Source organism: Larus michahellis, chromosome 3, assembly GCF_964199755.1.
Source record: "Larus michahellis chromosome 3, bLarMic1.1, whole genome shotgun sequence".
NCBI classification, from domain to species: Eukaryota; Metazoa; Chordata; class Aves; order Charadriiformes; family Laridae; genus Larus; species Larus michahellis.
The window spans coordinates 47,166,914-47,192,315 of record NC_133898.1 but is presented as its reverse complement, the minus strand read 5'-3'; the positions used below and the strand labels follow the sequence as shown (position 1 = coordinate 47,192,315).

Genomic DNA, 25,402 nt, shown 5'->3' with positions numbered 1-25,402 from the left:
AGTTGTACAGTTTATGTAAGTGGTACTATTGGTGGATTTAGATTCATAGCCTCAGGCAAGTGTAGGTTTGCTGTGTCTATTTTGCCTATCAATTTTGCTTAAGTGGTAGCTGGTAGTTCACATGCTCCTAGATATATAAATAATCAACACAAATTATCTGTCCTACAATTAAAAAAAATTACAGCTACTTCCTTTTATAGTCTTCCTGAGAATACACTGTGCATCCTCCAACTTCCTGCTGGTGTTTTCTCATGCATAGCTTCTTCAGATCATATTTGTTGGCAAAAACTTTGATCTTGTTGGTTGCTTGGTTACATATTGTGTTCCCCTGAAAACATGTGGGTGGTGATTGTTCATTATGTTGGGGTGGGGTTTTTTGTGTTGGTTTGGTTTTTTTGTTCGTTTGTTTTAATAATTTTTGTGTTCTAAATTGGCTTATATATATATATGGGAGAAGGTGGTCCATCTCTTCTCAGAGTTCAAGTATGCCTCTGAATATAGTTGTGTGCTTTACACTAATCTCGCTTGGTTTTTAGCAGCATGATTATCCTCTTGTCAGATGAAGTATCTTCTAAGGTGCCTAATACTGCAAATTAATTGATGTTAGTAAGCATAGTAAGTCTTTGTCTCTCCGCATATTTTTTTGATTCAGTTTATATTGTAGAAATACAGAATGGAATGGAAACTCTTCGATTCGGCTAAAATTTCTATATTCTGCAGTTGCATAAGAAGGATATAATTTCTGTCCCAAAGATACCATTTTAAATTGCCATGTAGATTGTGACAAAAACAATGAGAATATCAGGAAGGTTTTAGACCAACAAGAGATTCCTGAAGCCTTTATTTTGGATACAAATCTTTTGAAATCTCTTTCCCTTCCTCTATAGCGTCAAGCAACCCTTTGCGATTGCTCTTCAACCCTTCTCTTTACTGGGTTGATTTTCTGTAAAAATCTGTTGATCAGTACTTGCTTAAGAAAACCCTAAAACTCATTGGTTTGTAGTTCCTTGTATTTTTGTCTGTGCATATTTGTGTGTGTATCTGGGCATACTTGGTTCAAATTTGATTTAATCAAATATATATATGTGTGTGTATGTATACACACAACTGTATATATGTACATCGAGTAATTTTACAGCATTGGCTTGAAACTGGGGCTGGCTTGCTGGTTTTATCGGCAGCAGTGGCAGTAGGAATGCAAGAAAATAGCAGAACTATGAGATCTTGAAGGTAAGAACTAAGTGCCTGAGTCTGATGTGATTAAAAGAAAATTGTTTCTATTAAAGTAAAAGGCAGCAGATATTCTTCACTGTCTTACGAACGTATTGCAAAGGCTGGATGATGTGCTGGCTATTAAAGATTGTTTCATAGTGGTCCAGACCAGGAAATGACAATGTCAACTTTGAAACAAAAAAATCACTTTCTAACATAGTGACATGGGTGAAAATATCCAGTGACTGTAAGACTATTATAAACCCTACTCCAGATGTTTGCATCAAAATATGCTGGAGTTATAACATAGCTCAGAATATTTTCATACAAGGAAATTGATGTTTCTCTGTATTTTTCGTCATTATTTTGCCACCACATATGGTTAGAAGTTTGTGTAGTCACACTGATTGTTGGGAGGGAGCAAGTTTAGCTAGTACGCTTGGCTACATAAGGAAGCTTCACTGTTTTTGTCAGTTCAAATTGTCTAGATAATGGAATTAAATATGCAACAGTCATGATTTATTTTGCGAACTATCATGTTCTGCATGACAATGCTGCAGTACTGCCAAGGAACAGAAGTTCATCTCCTGATTCCTCAGAGCGGGGGGAGAAAACCTATGGTGAACATTGAAAAACCTTAGTGGGATGCTAGAGTGCTATTTATGAACATATACATCTTTAGATGAAATATATAGAAATATGTTTGTCTTGGGAGGGGGAGATTTGAAACATATATACTAGGATCTAATTTCTCCAAGTCCTTGTCTCTGACTGATTTGTTTTAAGCAGCTCCCTGAAGTATGTACACTCTTCTGCATACCTGTTTTGTTGAAAGTACACAGACCTGGCACCATTGTGTTTGCCAGGCGTTCTCTTATCTCCTGCAAGCATTCAAACAAAAGTGTTCTATTGCTCCCTGAGTAATCCGTGGGTGATCTTAACATTGAGCAAAAGTCAGAGCAGGAACTTATGTCATATTTCTTGGTGCAGGAGCAGACAGTCTCTGGAAGGAAGGGGAGGGGGGTGGAGCAGGGAGAAGACAGCCGCAACTCAAAATAAATAGTTGAAGGGTTGTGAGTGTGTTCATATATGAAAACATTGCGTAAGTGTAAGAATGATGAAATGTAGGGATAATACAGAGTTTCATAATATATCCTGGTTTTAATAAAGCTGTTTGTATATAGGCTTTGACATATGTGTTTTCTTAAAACAAAGCTCCCAAACTAATCTAGACCCACTTTCTATTTGTGTGTTAATTTTAGTATCCAGTTCTACAAAGCGAATTTGGCACATTTTTAAGCATGCAGATAGTCCGACTGAGCAACATGGATTATCAAATACAACATATACTACAGTACCTTGTTGAGAGGGCATCTTCAAGTCTCTGTTGCAACAATTACTACACTCGGGGGGTGAGAGAGAAAAAAAGCCTGAGTTTTAAAATATCCCAAATAATTAGTCACAGATTTTTGCATGTGCCCCCTCCCCCAAAACAAAACAAAAAACATGTTGCTTCCTGAACTGTTAACTGTTACACTGCCATTATTTTTCTGGTAAGGTTTGTGAGGTTTTTTTAAATATTATTTCTGGAAATAAAATAATTTTCCTAATTATTGTTTGTTTCAGTCCTACAATTTAGCTTCATGCCCTATTTATAGATGCAGTGTAGCCTGCTTAGTTTAATCAAGATCTACACTTCTTTGTTTATAATTTTCTTATACTGTAACTAAAACTATGTCTCAGGCCTGGAAAGGGGAAACATGATGAGTCCCAGACCCAGAGTGGTATCTCTAAAGGCTTTAGAACAATCGGAAACAAATGAGCTTGAATTATATTGACTTTAGTCTTTAGGTGTATACACCGAATTTCTCTGTGACAGTTAGGGAGGTGGATTTATAGGAGATAAAGCAAGCTAGTCCTGGGTTTCTATCCCTGATCAGTGTTGCAATTTCTAGCTTAATCTCACCTGGGGGATTATTCTACTTATTGTACAAGTGCACATACACACACACACAGAGCCCATTACAAAAAAGGGTAGAAATTAATGAAGGGCAAAATGGAAAAAAGAGTGGTATAGTGTGATAAAAATAATTTATTACCATCACATACATTCTAATCCAACATTCTAAGTTTCTTTCAAAATTTAAAATCTGGATGAGGACAGCTGGATGTATCTGGCTTTTAAATGAACTGTCAGTGTGCTTGCAAAAAATATGTAAGAGGTAGACAGAAAAGTACTATTTTTAAATAATTCTTTGTATTAGCTGAGCATAATTTTTCACTAGTTTCCACAAGTATTTCCTGTGCCTCATGAAACGTTCCTAATATGTCTGAGGAGCCAGGGTTGTGTTCCTACAAGTGTGCTCCTCTTAATGATTTTTTTTTTTCTTTTTTTTTTCTTTTTTTTTTAATGTCCAAGTTAGGTAGATGGAAATCATTCTCTCTGATGTTGAACTGGCTTTTTGACACTGAAAAAATACAGTATGTGTGTGGCGCCAGAATTGGTTGGGAACAGGAAAGGCATATTTTGTATCTGTACTAAACCTGTCGGCTTAGTGCATAGAAGACTTGACCCTTGTCAGGTGTCTTGAAGTTAACTGGCTGACTTATGGATTAATCAGTTTAAGACTGAAGCCAACCAGTGACAGGAATGAGCTTTGTTGTGTGAGTGTGTGTGTGTGGCTGTGGTGCAGATTTACAAATTTTTATAATGCTTTCAGTCGGACCGTGAAAGTCTGATGTAAAGCTTATCTCTGATCTCTGGCTATGGCCATACTCGTGGGATCGTGTTTGTGTGTTTGGGGGGAGGGAGATAAATTCTTTAACACTTGACACCTGGCTCTACCAGGTTTTTAGCCCATAGTCTTAGGAATGGCAGTATCTAAGGCATTAATAAAGTTAAAACCCTTAAGCTGTATGACCAGTGGGTCATAAAAACTATTGCTGGGTATTGTGCTCGGTCTTTCTTTCACAGCTGGATTATCATCCTGACAACTAATTCTTGGTTTTTTTTGTTGTTGTTGTTGTTTGTTTTTTTTTTTTGTCTTTTCTATAGCTGTTGTGAACTTGGATAACTCTGTGGTTGACCTAGAGACCCTTCAAGCCCTGTATGAGAATGTGAGTAATCAGAGGAAGTCCATATAATGTAGGAATACTGTAGGTCCATGTGAAGGTATCTTTGGTTTGCATAAGTAATATTCAGAAAGCTTGTAGAACGTGTCCTATTTTGAAGTGACTTTATTTTCCCAAAAGCAATGAAAATAATGGTAAACATTTAAATTGTATTAATTGCCATTTTGTGTTTCATATAGCGCATGCATTTTTATATAAGTAACACAATCAGCTTCTAAATGAATAAACAGAAATTGGTTTGGGTTTTGTTTTTTTTTTCTTCTTGGGTGGGGCAGTCTTTCGTCAATAGATATCAGACCTTGCACACCAGGTCTTTGGCTTCACTTTGTAATTTCATTAATATAACGATGCTGTTCAATTTAAAAAAAAAAATGTTTTAATAACAGCAATCATTCCATTTATGGAACTGCAGCTTTTCATTATTATGCATTATTATTATTTGGGGGATTCCTCCAAAATAATTTTAACTCTTTGAAAGGAAAAGGTTTGCTCTAAGTTAATGTAATAAAAAATAGTATAAACTGCCAGGGGCTTCATAAGTGTCTGGTACTAATCATCAGAGAGTGTTTGACCATTAGGTTTGCAAAATCAGGGATTCAAAATATACTCAGGCATGTTCTAAAACTTTACAAAGCCAGTCACGTGTAAAATTCAAAAAAGTGGATCTCAGAAGCATGTTTCTGCCTTCAGCTGTGGCCAGTGAGCATTACTCCCTTCTCTGAGTTCATTGCTTGTGTATGTGGAGGTCTGGCTAGGCATCTTTGGAAAGAGCTAATTTACCCTCCAAAGAACCTGAAAATCTGAAATGAAAAGCTGTGAGCCACAGAATGGCATTGAAAACCAATATATGCTACTGTATTGGATTTCTTATTCCCTCATGGTATAATTTTGATAATTTATTAATTATTTTTACACCATTCAGATTTTTGGCTTTTAGACTGTAGCTTTTTATGGCCTACGTTGGAATAGTTTGTTGATTGTTGACATTTCTTACAAATAATCCACATCAGGGCCTGAAGAGAGAGACAGTAAGCTCTAGTCCACTTTACAGAAAACCCAAAAAGCTAAACAAAATGAAAAGCAAAAATCTGACAAGAACTAGGAACCACTTCTAGTCTTATTTCATCCATGAAGAATCAACTCGTTCAATGTTCCACGGGAATATAATGGTCAAATGGGAAGCTTATTCTAACTGCCCCCAAATCTTTAAACACTTCTCATCCTTATGCAACAGCGTTTCTGGTTTGGCCTGTGTTATTTTTATTTTGCGTTATTCTTAATCTGCTCCCTTACACAGCACAGCTGTATCCCATTCCATACATTCTTTAGCATGTAAAATATTGAAGTAGTTTTAGATATTACATATGCATGATTGTGAGAGATTGTGTTGTGGGAAGTAAGGATACTGCCCTCATGACCAGTTCTTGCATACTTCCTTCTTTTATATTGCATAAGACTTTTTTTTTATTTTAGTTTAAAAAATAGTCCTCCTTTGTGGCTAAGGTACTAATAGGACACTTTATACTTTTCAAATGCTTTCTTAATGTCATCTCCAATATACTTCAGAGTTCAAGTATAATACATTACCTATAAATTTGCAGTTCATTGAAATAACCAAATGCCATTGTGTTCCTTTTGTCATTACCATCACTACATACTACAGAAAATGTCTATGAAATACTGTCCTGATTGAGGAAAATATCATATGTTAATATCAGGCAAGACTCAAAAAGTTGGAATGACTATAATATATTTCCTTGTTTTGAATATAAGACAGATCAGCCCAGCTTTATCACTATATTTACTTGGGTACAAGACAGCAAAAAACCAACAGTAACAAAGCAACCAAAACCCAAAAAGCAAGGAACAAACGAAAAAAAAAAAAACACCCCAGTTTATTTGGAGAGAGCTTCATAATGAGTCCTGAATTTTAATCCGATTGATAAAGTTGTGTCTTGAAAAAAGCATTTTTTTAATTGAATTTTATTTTCCATTTTTACTTTCAGTCTTTGGTCGCATCAGACCTTGCACTTGCCTCCCTTGCTAGCTTCACTAATTATAACAATATTGTTCGTAAAAACAAAAAAAGCGTAAGCAATGGGTGGTACCAGAGGGCCTGGCATGTTTGATTCCTCCCTTTTTTCTCAGCCTCATCCTGTGTTGTAAGTGGAGGGTAACTTTGCCTCATTTGGCTACTTTGTAGCCATTAATTTTTAGTTCTTAGGGTTTATTTATTGGATTTGGATTTTTTTGCTGGATACTTAAATACCACTGTACTAATTCTAAGCCTTTCTGTTTGATCTCTATGGAACATATGGGAGCATTTGTTTTACAGTCTTCCCTCAAAATGTAATCATTTTTTTCTGATTGCATATGTCTGGCATGGTGCTTTCCCTTCTTAAATGTGAATGAAATTTGGGCAGTCTCCAAACCTAAACACACCCTAATTTCAAAAGCCACAGTCCCGAGGGCTCAATTCCTGTTTACTGAGGAATTAAAGTCTTGTTAAACCACAAAGTTACTGTATACATCTTAGTGACTTTTTATAAATGAAGAAACCCACACCCCACCAAAGACCCAAGCTCTCAATAATTTATTTAATACTATTAAGTGGTATTGCATCAAGTGAGAAAGACTTTGTTACTGCAGTGCTGTATGGTACGGTCACATAGCTCTTACATAGTTGTGTAGTTTGCTTTATAAAAATTTGTTTAAATGTGTTGATAATCAGCTGTGTATTAAGATCTAGAAAATTTTAATAGGAGAGTCTTAATAGATAAAACTACATGTGGAACACTTACTTTAATGTGCTCTTACAGAGCCCCTAATAGCAATGCTTTCTGGTGGCAGCTGTAATTAGAGAGGGAGAAGGTAGATAAAATTCAGTGGAGTTGTCAATTAGTGGTATGTGGTTAGGCCATATTGGTTGTGATGAGAAATGTACTGATTTGCAAATAAGTGAATATTTACTTTGAAAATAGGTAGCCTCTTAGCAGCTGAGATTGTAGCTAAAATATCACCGTTCAAAACAAGATAAATGTGCCCCTGCTTATGTCTTCACTATATTGTGAAAATAAGTGTATAAAAAATGGGTTAAAAAACGTATCAAAGGATTATCTTTGATCTGTGGATTTGTCCTTATCAAATGTCTTTACATCACAAAATGAAACGTGTATACTTTCTTAATTTGATTCCTGGTAAATTGTCTACCCTGTCTCTTTCTTTAAAAGTCTTAAGTTAGTGCTTTCAAAAACCTCAAAATGCCATCTACAAGAGCAAAAGGCCCCCAGAAGTCTGAAGTGCATGCCTCTGCTCTGGCACTAAGATTAAAACCTTCTCCTCCATTATTTCTTGTGATTTTTGTAAAACTGGCAATTACAATGCAATGCCTTAACGTTTTTCTGCAAATATTGTACCTGACTTCTGATACATGACCCAGCTTCAAAGGAATATGATAGTGGCTATTAATCTGGGCATTTCTGTATATCCTTGTTGTTTCAGTTACTTTTGACAATATTCTTTATACAAGTCACTTGATGCTTTTGAAATATGTAACATTAACTTTGAAAATCAAGTTGACCAGAAAAAAATCCAACCCCAAATTAAAAAGCTACACACAGTTAAACTGATCTTAACTAAGAGCTAAGGTTCTTTGCAAGGAAAAAAACCAAAAAAAAAAAACCAAAAAAAAAACCAACCAACCCAAAAAATCCCAAACCAACCAAAAAAACCCAAACAAACCAAAAAAAAAAAAACCCTAACCAGGAAATGTAGATTTATGTTGTGAAATGAAAAAATAGCCCTTACCCTATATTTGGTCTTACCAAAGTTCATAAGTTAATACTCTGGCAAAAGTGGGAAAAGTTAAAACTAAAGCAGTGTATTTTTTGCAGTAATTTGTGTCAGATTTATGCTGTCTGATTGTAGATATAGTTGATATCAAATTTTGGTATATTATATTACTTTGTTCCATTTATGATACTAAATAATAGCTAAAATTTAAGGAAATAAATAGCAGTGACATTCAAAGAGGTGCTAATGCAATCAGATTAATGACTTATGACAAGTATATATTGAATGTGTCCTCTCTTGACACAAATTTTGGAGAGTAATAGAAAAGCTTTTTTTTTTTATTATCCATCTGCAAATTAGAGAATAGATAAACATTAACTGTAAAGCTAACTGATAAAAATTCTGAGAAATAATCTTCAATAATATCTGTGCAGAAGTTGTGTCAGCCTTATTCCTTTTCTATCATAATTTAAAATAAACATAAATCAGAATTCTGGATACCAGAGCCAAAATTAGGGACTTGAAACTTCGATTCTGAACTTGCACCATATACTTGGACCTCTTGATTTTAGTGCAGAGTGTAAACCGTATGTCTTGAGTTTTGCTCAGGCCTATACGAGTGGATCCTGCCTAGCCATTGTATCTTTACCAGTTGTTATTTCTTTGCATACACAATCTGAGAATAATGGCTTAAATAAGGAGCAGTGAGTCTGCCTAACCTTTGCCCATGGATTTGGTGGAGAACCAGTAACTTCTTGAACATGAATGTATCTAATAGATTGCTGTAATAAGCACTCTAATATTTCGCTATGTGTAGAGGACCAGAAGAGAGAGCATTCTCACTATTTGATTGCAAATAACCATTCAGTTTTATGCTCCTTGCTAAAATATTTTCTCCTCTTCACCTCTTATGAAAAAATTTCAAGTGATTTCCTTTTAGTTTACCGGAAAAGAATATACTTTAGACATTGGTCAGAAATAATAGAATTCAATTTAAAAACTGTTTAGTGCAAAAACTCACTTTTGCAAAAAACTTGTTTACAATTACAAGTGTAAATTAAATAAATTCATTTTTTGAAGTGTAAGTTGAATAAATAAAATAGATCTTCCTACAAAGGCATGTCATTTGCATACCTAGACCTCCGTGGCTCTGAAGATGTGACTACTAGAACAACACTACCTCTCTTGGCATTATTCCGATTTCTAAAATCTGTAGATTTTATCCATTGCTGAGAGAGGTTTTTGCTGATTTGAAAAGAAATGGAAGATTTATTTTTCTTTTATTTCTCCATTGGTAAGAATGTTCTAGATGAAGTGAAGAAATCTCCCATTTACACCTGCTCCCTAACAAAAAACCAAAAGCATCTTTCTCCTCAACAGCACCTGCAATACTTAAGTAGAAACTTCTGCAGTTAGTTGCATCTTTCCTAGTCCTCACCCGAAGTCCAGATGAGTCATCTTCCACATGAGATCAAAAGTTGATACAATTTTCTGATCTTGAAAATTCCCTTTTCCTCAGGATAGAATTATACAAGCAAAATTTACTACTGTAATTATATTCATATGTCCCATGCCTACCTTGACAGAAACTTTATCTAAAAAAAAAAAGTACTTTTGGAGTACAAGAGACATGCACATATTGGAGTGAGTCTAGTGAAGGGCCACAACGATGATTAAAGGCTTGGAGAATGTATCATACAAGGAGAAGCTAAGAGAGCTGGGGCTGTTAAGCCTGGAGAAGAGAAAGCTCAGGGAGAGCTTATCAGTATGTACAAATACCTGATTGGGGAGGGGGAGTAAAGAACACAGAGCTATACTTAGTAATGCACAGTGTAAAGACAAGAGGTGGTGGGCTTCTTGAAATTAATGTACTGGAAATTCCATTTAAAAATAAACAGCTTTTTTTTTCTTTTTTTTTTTTTTTTTTTTTTAAACTACAGAGATGTCCAAATGCCAGAACAGGCTCCCTAGAGAGGTTGCGAGGTCTCCATCCTTGGAGATATTGAAAATCTAGCGGAACGTGATACTGAGCAGCCTGCTCTGGTTGCCTCTGCTTTGTGCCAGAGGGTTCAACTGGACGATCTCCAGAGGTTCCTTCAAACCTCAGCTGTTCCATTGATCTGTGATACAGATACTACCACCATTGTAATTTCTTAGTGTCGAGAACAGTTTATTGATGGTGGGTAGGGGGGTGGTGTGTTTGCAGTATTTCCTATCTGTTGGGAGTATTTAATAGATGAGATCAGTCTACTTTAGGGAAGATGACCCTTGAAGAACATCACAGAAGTGCTGGCTAAATATTAGGATATGTAGTATTCAAGACAGATGGCTTTGCAGTCATTTCCAGACTTCTTGAAGTAATGAGAGAAACTCTAAAGTGCTTTTGCTCTGAGTGACTCTTCAATCTCTTAATCTTTCTGTTTCACATCAGTATTTTCTCCCTTTTCACATGAAAAGATGTTCAACAACCTCAGTAGAACTGTCCAAACCTGACTTTCTGGTTTCAGGTTCCTGATGGAGCTATGGCAGTATGATGTGGGATAGTTCCATTCCTCTTCTGCTAATTGTGCAAAAGTACGCAGGAAAGAATGCAGATGCAGCCTATCTTTTGCTTTGGCGTTATTTAAGTATTTAGAATTTAATTTTCCACTGTTGCCTTCAAGTTCTATGGTGGAGTAAGTTTAAAAAATGTGTGTAGCGTTTTCTTAAAGGAATAAAAGTAGATATATTTACTTCAAGGACAGGTTAGATGGGGCTTTGAGCAACCCAGTCTAGTGGAAGGGGTCCTTGCCCACGGCAGGGGGCTTGGAACTAGATGATCTTTACAGTCCCTTCCAACTCTAACCATTCGATGATTCTTCTTTCACTCTTACACAGATTCATGTTTTGAATCTGTTTTGAAAACTACCACAGATCTCAAAAGAAGGGTCAGAAGGAGAAATTTCCATTCCACTTTTATTCCTTTCCATACTGTTCCATTTTCCACTTCTGCAACTGGAAATAATATTTTGTCTGTAGCATGGAGCACAGAAAGAAGTGAGGCTCTGTTTCTTTTGATTGGAATATTGAAGGAAAAACCACACAATGTAGCACAGGGTTCTCCAAGAAACTAGGCGGTTTACATGTAATTGTTTTGGCTTATTAATATAAAAACGAAAATCATTTCACTCCAAAGAAGTATGCAGTAGTTCTCATGTAGTATGGTATGTATGATAGTTCCATTATAAATCAACTATCTTTTGTTGTTCCATAGTGTTTTCCAAATACCAAATAAAATTTAAATTGCAGTAAACAATACAAATCTATTTTCATTTTGTTTAAAAAAAAAGATATTATTTAAATATATATTTAAAGCTCAGATTGCATTCAAATGCAACCCAACATATTTGGAAAGAGAAATACAACTCAAGAGGAGAGTTCTTTGATCCAAAGACTTTATACAGCCAAAGAAAAGGGAGTGGGAATGAAGATTATTGTCTCAGTGCATGGTTTAATGAATAAATCTTTTGCAGATTACTAGTGGTCAATAATATCATTTGGAAGATGTTCTGTTTTCCATCAGATGTAGTTATACTTAAAATCACTCTATGGACTAAGTAGTTTTACCATAAGCAGATGCTAGAAGAAAAAGAAAAATCTGTAAGCGTGATTTATTACAAGAGCATCTCTATCTGTTTGACTAGGTTATTAATTAACACTTTTTAATTACTTTGTTTCCTTTATTCCAGAGAGCACAATCAGATGAATTAGAAAAAATAGAAAAGCATAGCAAGTCATCCAAGGAAAAAGAAAACGCCAAGTCTTTGGATAAGCCAGAACAGTAAGAACATACTTACAAAAAAAACAGTTTTGCCCACTTAAGAAAACTTTCCCTGCTCTAGTAAACTATCTAGAGATCTTATAAAAGAAAAAAAATACCGTACTTACTGACAGTGACCCATATAATTTTCTTTAATCACTCTTACAGGTTCCTCTATGAACTCTCACTAATTCCCAACTTTTCAGAGCGTGTGTTTTGCATCCTGTTCCAATCAACATTTTCAGAAAGCATTTGTTCAATCCGTCGCAAACTTGAATTGTTACAGAAACTGTGTGAGGTAGGTTGTGCTCAGTGAAAAGGTACAGCTAAATTTCTGATATTTAATCTTGTTAAGTTGTACTCCTATTTCAAAAGTTTTCTCTTTATTTACTTTAAGTACTCATTAAATCTGAAGGACAGCAGAATAGAACGTTTTATGATTGTACTTCAAAGCGAATTTTAAGGTTAGCTTTTGGTACTGAACTGTATCATATTTTTGCCATGAATGTATATCAGTCTCTGAAAAATAGTCTTCCCTCTTCATAGTGAGCGTATCACTCCTTTCCAAGTGAATGCCAGTTCAGTCCACCTTGCGTTTGCTTGGATTTTTGGAAGTGCGCAACTCAATAATATATCTGATTGCTATCTAACTGATTTTAGATATGTTGTCTCTAGCTGAAAGAGAATTACTGGAATTTTGTGGTCCCATGCAAAACAAATACATGGGTTTAAAATGCAGGTTTCATCAGTATTTTGATAACTGAAAACTAGTTGAAATATTTTATTGAATTGTTTTACCATTTAATCGATATTTTTATTTGATTGATTAAATGTTTTAGTTGTTCCACGTGGGGGTGTTATGAACTTATTGAAGAATTCTCTCCTAAATTAAATATACCATTCACCGTACCAGCATCAGTTAAGGAATTACTATTTTGTTTTTCTCAACAGGTCATCTCTGATAATATTGTATAGATTTCCTATTATTTTTTTCTAAGTATCCATTTTGGAGATAAAATTCTTCATTCACAAAAAATTACACATTGATATTATTCTATTTCTACATGTTGCAGTAGAAGGTTGTTAATTCCCTATGTTTGACCCTTCATATAAGTATTACTTCTAAACACAGTTGTTAATTCCCTATGTTTGACCCTTTATATAAGTATTATTTCTAAACACGTATCAACAAATCTGCTTGTCAGTAACACTGTTAACAGTAAATATTATGAGTTTGAACAGAGAATTGTTTCTTTTTCTATTTTGTAGACACTGAAAAATGGGTCAGGAGTTATGCAGGTCCTGGGTTTGGTTCTTGCCTTTGGAAATTACATGAATGGTGGAAACAGGACGCGAGGACAAGCTGATGGGTTTGGACTAGATATCCTGCCAAAACTGAAAGATGTCAAGAGCAGTGTAAGTTGATTCTAGACTTCCTGTAGGCCTGAGAATGTCAAATTCTCAGAAAATTACTTTGTCTCCATTTCCAAGTAAGTGGTGTGAAATTTATGAAGGCATGGCAAAAGGAATTCTTTTGTTACTATACTTAGCTGATCACACTTCTGGAGTTGTATGTATTTATGTACAAATATTAAAATGAACCCTCTCTTTTCATTACTGTACAAAAAAATTATGTTAAATTATGTCTTAGTTCCTAATCTGATATGTATTTGACTTTTGGTACACTGCATAGTTTTAACTTTTCCTGTATTCAAAAGGAATACTGTGATCCTTACAGTTAAAACATTTGCTACAGAAGCGGAAACAGTTTTAAAAGAGGAGTTAACTATGATTTGATGCTGATTCGAAATATTAGTGAGGAAAAAGAAAAAATGTCACTCCTGAAAATGATTAATAGACATCCTAAGCATTTGGGATAACCCAAAATTCATTATTTATAGATATCATGATTACAGAGTGTGCATTTCTTATTGGACCATGGAACCACCCCAGTAAAGAATAATCACAGCAAGTACTTGTTGATTTAAGATTTGTCTGGTAAAGTCATCTAAGTAAGGAGAATGATAAGAAGTCTGTTTCTTGCACAGTGCTGAACTCCAGCTTGTGTGTTACCAGCACTTTTTTGGCTTTGGTTATTCAGATTGGGATGTATTCAAATACCTGCTTTGTTTACAGGAAACAATAATCTTTGAGTCTCTATGGCTATGACAAAAAGACTCATCTGAATATGGACAGTGATATGAGGGAAGGTTATAGCAACAGTCCATGGGGCTTTAAATCGGCCCCTACATCTATCTAGTGAGTCACGGTCAAGATCTGCTACTCTGAAAGGGGCAGAAAAAGAAGAGTTTGTTTCCCTGCTTGGTCACTTGCTAAATATATGTGCTTTAGCTTCTGGGTTAGGTAATGTGAACAGACTGTTGTTTACTCTGAGTTGAGAGACCATGTCAGCCATTTGCCTTTAAAGGGATGGAGGAGGGATTTTGGTGTGCTTGTTTCTTTGGTAAGCCAAGGGAGTGATGATGTGAATGAATCCTTAGTACAATGTGTTTTGGAGCAGTTTACTTTAGCTCAGCCTTCTGGTTGACTCTAGATACATCACCAGTTTTAGAACTTGACTTGGTAGATCGTTTAGGCACACTAAATTTGGTTTGGTGACTCAGGTCTTTAGTACATAATTTGCTGGAAATATTATGACTATTAACCTTGCAATTGCAAGATACATCTTTGGTTTGTTTGCTACTGATCCCTCAGAAAAGTTCTTAGAAAATAGTTTTCTGAAGCTATCTGAAAATGTAGTTCTGTCAAAAATCCTCTTCAAATCAAAGATTTTCCACTGAAGTTTCATTACAGAAGGGAAACAATGAGAAAGTTCCCCCAAAGACCCCCAAAAGTGCCAAAATTTCATTTAGAAAAATAACTGTCTTCGTTTAATTTAAATTTGCTTTGGTTATAGTTATAGATTAATAAAAAGATCTGAATGTTGACAAACAAGTTGCATACATCAACTCAGAAACAATTTCTCTTTTCCTTCTTGTGAAATTTCAAAACGTAAGGGTTGAGTTTACAATCAAGTAAATTTCAAAAATCAGGAGTGGCTTACAAGAGTGTTATATCTTTCCATTATCATCTTCAACGATTAAATGGTATTTCAGAGTGTTGGTGTTTTGGTGGGCTTGGGTTTTTCGTAATTTGTTTTTTTTCTTTTTTTTACTGAACGCACCAAATCATCAACGTATTTTCTGTAGTTAACACTAAGTAAATATATCATTTGCGTGAATTATCATTTCTGAATTTTTTTCAGTGAGTTTCAGTAACACAGCAAACTTTACTCTCTTCTATACAGGACAACAGCAGAAGTCTTCTATCTTACATTGTCTCATACTATTTGCGTAATTTTGATGAGGTGAGTGAGAATCAATTTTGCTCCTTTAAATTCAGGTTTAAAAAATCAACTGACTAAATTTGCTCTTCTGCAGTACAAGATGAAGAAATATGCACAAATATTCTTTGTGTGTTCAGTTATATATTGTAGTGTATAAAAAAAAAAAAAGAGCACTATGTAACTGTTCATTTGTGTTTTTATCAGGATGCTGGAAAAGAACAATGCATCTTTCCTCTTCCAGACCCACAAGATCTCTTCCAGGTTTCACAAATGAAGTTTGAAGACTTTCAAAAAGATCTCCGCAAAATGAAGAAAGATTTGCGAGGTACGGAACCTACATTAAGTACTAACTATGTGTTACCAACATATACCTGCTGTTATTGTTTGTATCATTTTGAGAACTTAGATGATAGTCTAAAAATAGTTGTGTATTTTTGACTCGTCAATTACTATTTTGTTTCCTTAATTTGCTTTTTCATGACCATTTAAGCAATAATTCATTGTTTTCTGCAGATAACCTGGAAAAGGTTATCAAAATAAACAACATCGAACCAGTTAGGTTGAACCTTTTGTTTCAAAACCAAAAACAAAAATTATTTTTTTTTTAAACTGATTCCAAAAAGTCTTTCACCATAAAAAGAACTGCAAAGTGTTGGACCGTGTCCATGACAAAAAAGGTTGATAATCAGGTCCAAATACTGTCTAGCAGATAAAGTAATATATGGCATGTTGTTAAAGACAGGTTATTTCAACTGACTTTACTAAAAAATAATATGCAAAGGAAGCACTTTTTTCTCATGCTTGTGGAATGATTTCTTTAAATGAACTCAACAAGCTTAAAATAAGATGTACTGCTAGACCTTAATAAAGAACATGTATCACGTATAATACATTTCTTCATAGCAGTGGGAAGTAAGCACTAAGGTTAAGTTAAGCAAGAGTACAGTTTGCACAAATGATGGCTAATATCCAAGATCTTCAATATTTTTTCTAAAAGTCTCTGCCAGACTGGCCAGGTATGTACCATTATGCTAAATCTTGGAGAGAAGGATTCAAATCAAGCAGTGAGATGATCTTTATATTTCTGTTGCCTTGCTGATTTTGAATATCATGCCTCTAGAGACCAGGAAATGGTTTGGTAAACCATTAGTCCTTGAACGCTAGAATAGAAGGTTTTCTATTGAAACAAAAACATAACATGGTTACCAAACGATATCTGACCTTCACTTCTTACCTCTAATCCATCTTTCTGTTTGGATGTTTTAAAATTTATTTTAAACAGTTAGAGGTAGTATTTAAAGTTGCATGAAGGTCACTTAGCGTGATACTGGGGAGTAAACTGCAGCACCGTCCACTTGCTGCCCTGAACAGTCTAGGGGACAAAAATCTCACAGTTCAGTCATGAAAATTTATTTCTATACTTCTTGCAACTTTCAGATTATCTGAGGGCTGATCTCCAGGCTTGCATATAGAGAATAAAGATGCTTAGGTTTGATTCAAAAAAGGTACTTGAATTCCGGAACATATTTACGAACATCTATGGGGCCAGACATTATTCCTCACAAGCTCACCAAAAATGATTTTATATAGAAGAAAGGCTAAATATTTTTAGATCAAGGTTGAAATTTTCACACAGGCATAAATCTCTTATGAAAAAAATCCACACTGCAGTGATCAAAGCAGGGGTTCTGTAAAAATGGAAATTACATGCTTTGCTCTGCCATCAGACTGCAGTTGAATTCTTTCTGTGCTTCCAGGCCTTAGGCTGGAGTCTCTGTTGTCAGTGTGTTCTGTAGTTAATGAAACTGAGGAATAACTGCAGACACCATCACTCTTTCTCTATTGCCTTTGGTACAAACTTTTCAGGGACAGCATTGGCCCTTTTCTGCATCCCCTCCTGGATATGAAGCAACAATTTCAGTACTAGTCTGCATTCCCCTTCATGACTTTGTCAGCCCTGAGTGATGCAAAGTGCTTTGCGTTGGCTCTCTTTTCCAAAGAAAAGTGTCACCCTAAATTAAAAATCATTTGTGTTAAAAAAAATGTATGACTGCAAGAGCATTCACTAAAACTTCTAGGTATTCCAATAGCTTAATTGTTATAATGCTTTCAGCAAGACAGAATAGCCAAGCTTAATGCCAGTTTTTTTTAAATAGGGTACAAATGGATATTTTATTCATTTTAGCTGAATGGATAAAAAGACTTCAAAGTGGTTTTCCTCTGCATTTAGGTTAAGTACACTACCAGATTTGCTAACTTGCATCTGGAACCTTATGAGTCACTAGAGCTAGCAAGTGCCTCATTAAATGACTGAGCAGGAAGAAGGCTGTAGAATGCTGAGAAAATTCTGACAAAAACCAAATTATGATCTTCTTCTTTTGAAGTCAGTGAGAAGAGTATTGAGTATTCCTGAGACATACTGATTATCACTGACTTTAAAGCCATAGAAATAGATGCCCGTGAATGTATTCCAGTTTTATAGTGAGATGTGGACTGTAGCCTTGGACCTATTTCATCAGTGATTAGATGGAAGATTTCATGAGAGGATGGATTTCACCATTTGGAGGGTGTGGGAGGTCTGTGTTTGCTTTGTTCTTTATCACTGAAAAACTGAAAATTGCACATAACATTGAGGGAGACAGTATCACCAGTTTAAGGTGTCCAGTTTAACTGTGCATGTTAATTTCAAACAACCTGCAAACCATGCACAGAGATACCACACTTAGTACAATTGGTTCACCCAGGAACAAAAGCTGAAGATATTTTATTTCTGTCTTAAAAAGCTTTCCATAACAATTTTTCAAAGGTAAAAAGAAGGATCCTTTCATAAAATTTTGGGGATGGTTAAAAAACAAAAACACAAAGTAGAGGAAGGTTATTATAAAAAAAGTAAAATGGTTTTGTAATGATAACAATAGCAATTCATTCTAGCAATGCTGTATTTTGCCATCTAAATATATCAGTAGTGTTCACAAAGACATGCAGATATAAATAATTTTTATGGTTCTGTAAAATGATTTTGTTGTCGTGCTCTTTCACAGTTCTGAGCTTGGGCTTATGTTTGTATTAAAGGAGTTGTTGTGCTGGTTGCCTAAAAAGAAAAAGCAATCGTGTTATTCAAACTTGTATTCTTTCAGCCCTTTTGACTCTGGTGGTTCTTGTCCATTTTTAAGTTTTTTATGAACTGTATGCTTTGCAGTTTGTAAGTGTTAGAAAAAAAAGTCTCTTCTGAGATTTCAGATTAAAAGTGTAAGTCCAAAAGACTTTCAGAAAGCATGCTGTGTGCCTGTTCCAAGTTTAAGACAGAAATTTACAATTCTTTTTTTTTAAATTGGAAAAAAAAAATCCCCCCTAAGATTATAGCTACACTATCCATGTAATATCAAATTTGCCTGTTGTTCAGTTTGGGTTTTTTTACTGAAAATATTATTTAAATGTTATTTAAAAGACTACAGGGATGAAGTTTATATACTAGACTTTTTTATTTATTTTTTTTAAGACAGAAGACCAAAGAACAGGTAAATCCTTTTGCTAACAAACCAATTGAGTTTGGCTCCATCTGTTGCTCCCAGATTTCACAGCTCTCCGGGATTCTCACTTTAGCCTTTTTGACTTCAGTGACATATAGTTTGTTAAGCAACTTGATCTGCTTTTGATCTCTCCTGGCTGTCAGCAACGTTCCTTGATGCAGTCATGCCAAGCAATGACTTCTGTTTCTATGTCATTCCACAGAAGAAACTTTAGCACTTGCCACATGACTTAAATCAACTCACCATGTAAAGAAAATGGGGCATCCAGGGTCACAAGAGCAGTGCATGACTCTCGCTGATTAGGACCTGTGTTCTATATCTGTTATTATCAGTATACTTTTCTAGATGCTTCAGAATGCTAGATGTGGGGCAGAACGATAGGGAAAACGTGTACTGAATCAATTAATGTTTTAATCCTCTCTGCTCTGACATTCTCTGGAGGTGCAGTTTTGATTTAGGAGAATGTTGGATTTGTGGACCATGAAATTCTTCAAGACATGTATTTAGTTTAGGAAAGAACTAGGACACTAAAATGGCAGTATTTATGAAGCACTTATGGCAAGTTAAAACTGTTTAGAAGCTGGTCTTTAGCTACACATTAATATTTTAGCTTTACAATAGTAAGTTTATTCTTGCAAATCAAAAACTAATTCATCAGTTGTCACTTATTGCAAAACTCACTGACGCTCAGCTAAAAGGGGATTAGAAACAACGTTGGGCAGAAAATAAATCTGACTAGTAGAATTTTGAAGAGATGAATGATACAATGCAGACTGCTACAAAATCGAGCTGAAGTCAGTACTTGTTTATATGTCATAATGTTGTCATATTAAATATCTTTCATTGAAAATGGATTACAAGTAATAATTATGATAATTAAATATTATTTTTGTTGTGATGCTTTCTTTTCCTACTGTGAGTGTTTACAACTCATTGAAAAGCCTCCATGGATAGGAAACTAGGCTGTGTGGCCCAGTACGCCTCTTTGATTTGGAGTAAATGTGACTGAGAATGTTTATAAAGTGTTAAGCAGTTGCAGAACACTTTGTATTTTAAAAAGTATGTTCCAAGAAAAGCCCCACGGTAACTTGGAAAAATACACATTCACAATTTTTTCTGTGCTTCTTACAGTCACCTAAAATTATCTATTCAGCTTGGATCTGCTAGTTGTAGAGCTGGTATGTGCTCTTGTGTTTAATACCTGCTGTGTAAATCAGAGCATTGGAAGTACCATATTGTGCAATAGAAAGACTTTTAAAAGTTGAATTTGACGCCACCCCAATGTGGGACTGAGAGATGCGATAGTAGTAGGCATGTTATGCTTTGACCCCTTATGATTTCTTTCTCACATAGTTATCTCATAACTACTTAGCTTTTGACAAATCATTCCTCCTGCCTCAGTAATGGTTACCCCTAACACCTAGAAAAAGGTCCCAACCCTAAGAGTGCAGTCGAGTTGTAGCTTGAGATGGAATTTTCCTCTTCGTAGCCAACTCTGTGTCTGAGATGCATGGACAAGTTTGCAAAGTAAGATTGCATCCACTGTTAGTTCTTTTATAAGTAAGATTAACATTTGCAGGCTAAAATAAAAAAAAAAACAACCACGCACCATTCTATTTGCACATCATCCTCTCTCTCACAGATGCATATTCTCGTGTATTTTCATATTCACAAGACGCTGTGTTTCCATCGCAGTTGTGATTATGGGACTGGGACTTTGGCGACATTTCAGTGCCACCTCTTGATCAGGAACAGACGCGGTATTAATTTCAACTTCAATTAACAAAGTTAAGCAGCCTAAGCCATTTAGGGTCCCACTACAGATGACAGAAAAGGAAGGGATTGCTCTCCTGAAACTGATTGTCTTCTCCTAAAATGGGGTGCTAAGGAATTCATTGCCTCATGAAAAACTTTCTGTTTTAAGATACTTCGAAGTATTTGTGTTTCTGTTATTCTCTGTCAATAGTTTTGATATAAATGGGAATTACGAATTTTCACAATGAAGAAATAGATCTTTTATTTTTTTACATGATCCGTAGATCCTTATTCTGATGAAAAGATGCCTTAAGTCTATTATAAAAAAATTCCAAATCTCTCAAGGTAATTATTAACAAAATAATATAGCAACATTAGCAGTTTTGGTCAATCCTACAGTTATCCATACATTCTACATTTACAGAAACAGCTATTGTTTTAATTAAATTAAATCTTTACTTTTGCCTACTCATTAACAGCTGTGCATCCACAAAGTCTAGCTGTTTGTTCAGCTGTCACTGAAAGGGTTAATTGCTGCAGCTATGCAGCATGCAGACTCCTAAACCTAAACCAGATGTAAACTAAAGCCAGGCTTTCAGTCAATCTGTGAGTCATATTTTACTGTCCTTAAAACTCCAAACAAGGAGCTGTCTATGGAAGCCCTTGAAGACTCAGCAGTTCTTAGTGTAAGTCTTTACAATTCCAAAAAAATAAATAAAAGAAAATTAAGAGGCCTTTCTGTACTTGTGGCCGAGTTCCTCAGAGTTTATCTTTTGATGAGGCCAGTATTGTTTCCTTTTGGTAGAGTCTAAGCTTTCTTTTAAAGTCACAGGTTGCAGCTGCAAGGAATCCAAAAAGCACTGAGGAAGTTGTGAAAACAGTGGCTATGCTGTTATGTACTTCTCAGGCAAGGAGAACACAGGCACATCTCCTGTGGCCATCTGAGTACTCAGAACCTCTGAAAATTAAGGACATAATTTCAAAACTTCCTTAAAGACTTAAAAACAAATAGTGTATCAAATCTCAGTGCAACTTGTGCTTTCAAGATCTTAAACAGTCTTGAAAATCCACTTAAATTCTATAGGACTTCTATAGATAAGTATGTGGTTTCAGAAGTGACTACCCAAAACATCCTAATGGACCTGTTTATTACTTATCCAAGATAATTCACAGTTCTCCTTGCTTTCTTACTGTGCTTTTGGTGGGGTTTTGTTGTTTTGTTTTGGGTTTTTTTTAATGTTTTGAGGGTGTTGAAAGAAAAATCATGATGCCCATTACTATCCTGACCAAAGACAATACAATAAGCCTGAGGAGCAGCTGCTCACACATTTTGTTCAAAAAGGCATATTTTAGGATTAGAAGACATTTGTGCTTCCAAGGGCTAAAATTTGGTATCCAACAGAGCTAGTTGGAAAATGTGCATTAAACGTATTCTGGATCTCAAACGCATTTTTTCTTCTCCCTTTTTAAAAAGTAAAGCAACTATTTTCAATACTGAGACTGGGTGCATTTTAGATCACTTACCAGAATCGCTTGCTGAAAGCGTTAGTACAGTGCACAGAACGTTTTGTGACTCTTCTTTTCCTTTTCTGTATAGATGTCTCTTAACCAATGTTAGCTGTTGTGAAACTTTATACAGTTTTAGTATATTGACCTAAAAATAAAAAAAAAGGGGGTAAGCATGCTAACACTTGAAAAATGGCAATTAATTGTGTTTTAACATGGAAATTGAGAATGAGAGGAGATTCTTGAGATAATGGATGCAGCTGGAATTGCAATTTTTTAAAATCTCTAAACTAGTTTTGAACACAGATTTTCACATCAATTTCCATATCAGGAGCATTTGAGAGATCTGTGTATGTGTGGGCAAAAAGCTACCAGTTTGGATTGCCAAAATTTAGAAGGTCCTCCCACAAGAATCCATTTGTGTTGCTTCTCTGCAAAATCACATACAGTCCTCTGCAGCATGTGATGTTAGAGAGGAGAGGAAACTAGATGGACTTTTGGTCTTTTCCATTGCTGAGATATTGCTTATATGCTAATATTGGCTTAGAGGGTTGGAGAAGAGGTATCTCCGCCCACGCCGACTCCTGCTTAGGATTCGAGATCTTCGGAAGGTATAAGATTGGTGCATGAGGACTGGGTATTCAAGGCTACAGGGAACTAAAACCTTCACCCTGCTGCAAAGCAATATGAAGAAGTTTTTATCTATCTTTATTCCTGCTTGGGCCATTCCAGGTTGTGAGATAAGCTTCTGCCTAGTGCTTGGCTTTTGTGACTGCCTACATGACTCTCATTTGTGGTGCCTTAAATACTTTTCAATTCTTTCGTTATAAAAAAACTTAAAATCTGCTTAAAGTAAACTGAGTTTAGGAATACGCTAGCTTTGTCTAAGTTTCTCAGTTGTGTACACATCTCCTGAGACGTGAAAATAACTGAACCTGTGAGAACTGGGATGATAACAGAGCAAGTTTTGAGCCTGTTATCAAAAAAGACAAGCTTTTGTTTCAGACAAAACGTTTACAAACTCGTCACAGCAGATCCATTTTGCCAAACTATTCCTTTGATATCTGGGAAATTTAGCTGGGCTGTTTTGTGGAGAGAAATGTATTTGAGTATGAATCTGAGGAAAAAAGATAATCAAATATAGAAGACCGTTGGTATTCTCACATACTTTTTTTTTTCCCTTTTTGCATGTTTCACATCCACATTGCTTAGAAGTTATGAAATACACTTCTGACATAAACATTTATTCAGTATCTTATTCCTTCACTTGGGCAGAAATATTGGTAACTGCTAGTGTTTTTTCTTCCTTTCATATGGTTAACACTTTAATTTCTTTAGTTACAGTGAAGAATAACAATACCTCATCCAAATAGTGGGGTTTTATACTCTGGTGACAAATTACAGAACATCATAAATGAGTGCTAAATCTAACAGTTTGTGCAGGGAGCCCACGATTCCGGTCTTGGTGCTCTGGAGAACTGTGGAACTTAGAAGAGCTTACAGGCCTGTTAATTCCTTAATGAAGAAAGCATCTGATGAACTAGTTTGTTTTAAGCATCATAACACTGATATTAGTATGGTGATAATGACAGCATTTGTCCTATTTTTAGAGGTAGAATGCCATGTATATCTTTCTATAAAGCAAGAAAAATGGATTTTTTTTCTTGTGTTTCCTTTTGGCTTTTAAATGACTTAGACATTGTTTGCAATTCAGGAATAGGGTCAAAAATGGCCTGAACTACTATTCTTTTGAACATCGCTGATTTTAGTCTTCTAACGGGAGAAGAGGAGGGAATGAACAAGAAAAACCTCTCCCGAAAACTGGAGAAACAAAGCTATCATTAACTGCACTCCCTTTCCCCCACCCCACGTACATGCACTAACAAATCAACCACGGAGGAGCTTCCAGTATCTGAATGGTTAAAGAAAAGACATTTGATTCTGACAATGTTACATGTTTTTCTTTTCCATAGCAAGTTGAATAGAAAGGATAGTATATCCCTGCATTTCCTTATAGGCTTTGAAAAGGGACTGCTTCAGGCTATTGGCACGGGTATAGGCTAAGATTTTTGGTGGGTACATATCTTCATAATATCTATACTTCTCTCAAATCAGCTGAGAGATCAGGAGTTCATCATGAGCTGCAGACATTAATTCAAGAGAGTATAATGTACTTCTGTGAAGAATATGTAATCTATATTCTGGAAAAACATATGGAATTCGGGTGGTATTAAATGTTATGGTAGGTTCTATGGCATCTTTCAGTTCTGCCACTTATTTCTGAATAGGAGAAAAGAACAATAAAAATTCTGTAAGTCACCATCAGAATGTGTTCCTTTGCTGAACAGTACATAGCTTCACTATTTTTTTTGTCTATCATACACAGTAAGAAAACTTGTGGTCGTTTGGATCCCCTCCTCATTTCACATGTGTTAACTAACATTTGTTTAAGAACCTGCAAGATAATTTGGGAACTTTTGGAACATGATTTTGTTCATCCTGTTTTATATGGAATTTAAAAGTTTCCTTTGCTGAGGTTATCAACACACCTTGGTATTTTTTTTTTTTTGTAATTTTTAGACATAGCAAAAACATCAGCACAGGAAAGGAAAGTTGAATCATTGTGCATTTACAGTCTGTAAGCTGACCAAAAGTAAACACCTATTTATCAACGGAACAGCTTCTATTCCATTCTGAAGGAACAGGTTTCTCCAACCTTAGAAACATTTTGCATACAGCATAAATTAGCTTGGATAGTTGGTGGAAGGATGATAGTACCACCTCACCGATGAATAATCTGTGTTAGGGTTGCTTCAGGCTCCAGCTTCTCTGTCCTGGTCTCTAGTGCAGTAAGAACCAAGCTATCCTACTCCAAGGTCTCTCACAGAGCTCAAACCACGATAACTATACTCTTACATTCTTTCACTTTAATCATTTTGCACTATCACTTTTGAACAATGCAAGGCACTTCACTACGTCTGTAGTTTTAACAGGTATCAAGCCCTCATCTGTCTCTACTCACTAAATTAAGGTCCTTCATGCTATTTGGTGCAGGTTTTGCATCTGAACTTTGTTTTGGTTCGAGCATTGTTACCTGGGGCCAGGTATATTAACATAGCCTGGGATCTGAGTTTGTAATTTTGTTCCCATACATTTTTCAGCCCATTGAATCTGTCCTTTTCCTTCAAAACAATTGAATGCTTTTGTTAATTTTTGCTACCATTCATTTAAACTAAGACACTGTCCACAAATTATCTGTATATTTTGGGCAAAAACATTTGACCGGGAACATAACTGTTCCTGAATATATTATCATAGTGTTTGTACTTA

The 25,402-nt window shown here is 35.4% G+C and overlaps 1 protein-coding gene across 1 annotated transcript in view; it reads left to right on the top strand.

Annotated features, from left to right (window-relative positions):
- The window catches only part of FMN2 (formin 2), a 164,804-nt gene that overhangs the window by 92,436 nt on the left and 46,966 nt on the right, over positions 1 to 25,402 (top strand). Inside the window, exons 9-14 of the mRNA XM_074580022.1 lie at positions 4,268 to 4,329; positions 11,865 to 11,956; positions 12,104 to 12,233; positions 13,205 to 13,351; positions 15,243 to 15,302; positions 15,486 to 15,606. Coding sequence (XP_074436123.1) covers positions 4,268 to 4,329; positions 11,865 to 11,956; positions 12,104 to 12,233; positions 13,205 to 13,351; positions 15,243 to 15,302; positions 15,486 to 15,606 — 612 coding nt within the window. The remainder of the gene's footprint in view (positions 1 to 4,267; positions 4,330 to 11,864; positions 11,957 to 12,103; positions 12,234 to 13,204; positions 13,352 to 15,242; positions 15,303 to 15,485; positions 15,607 to 25,402) is intronic.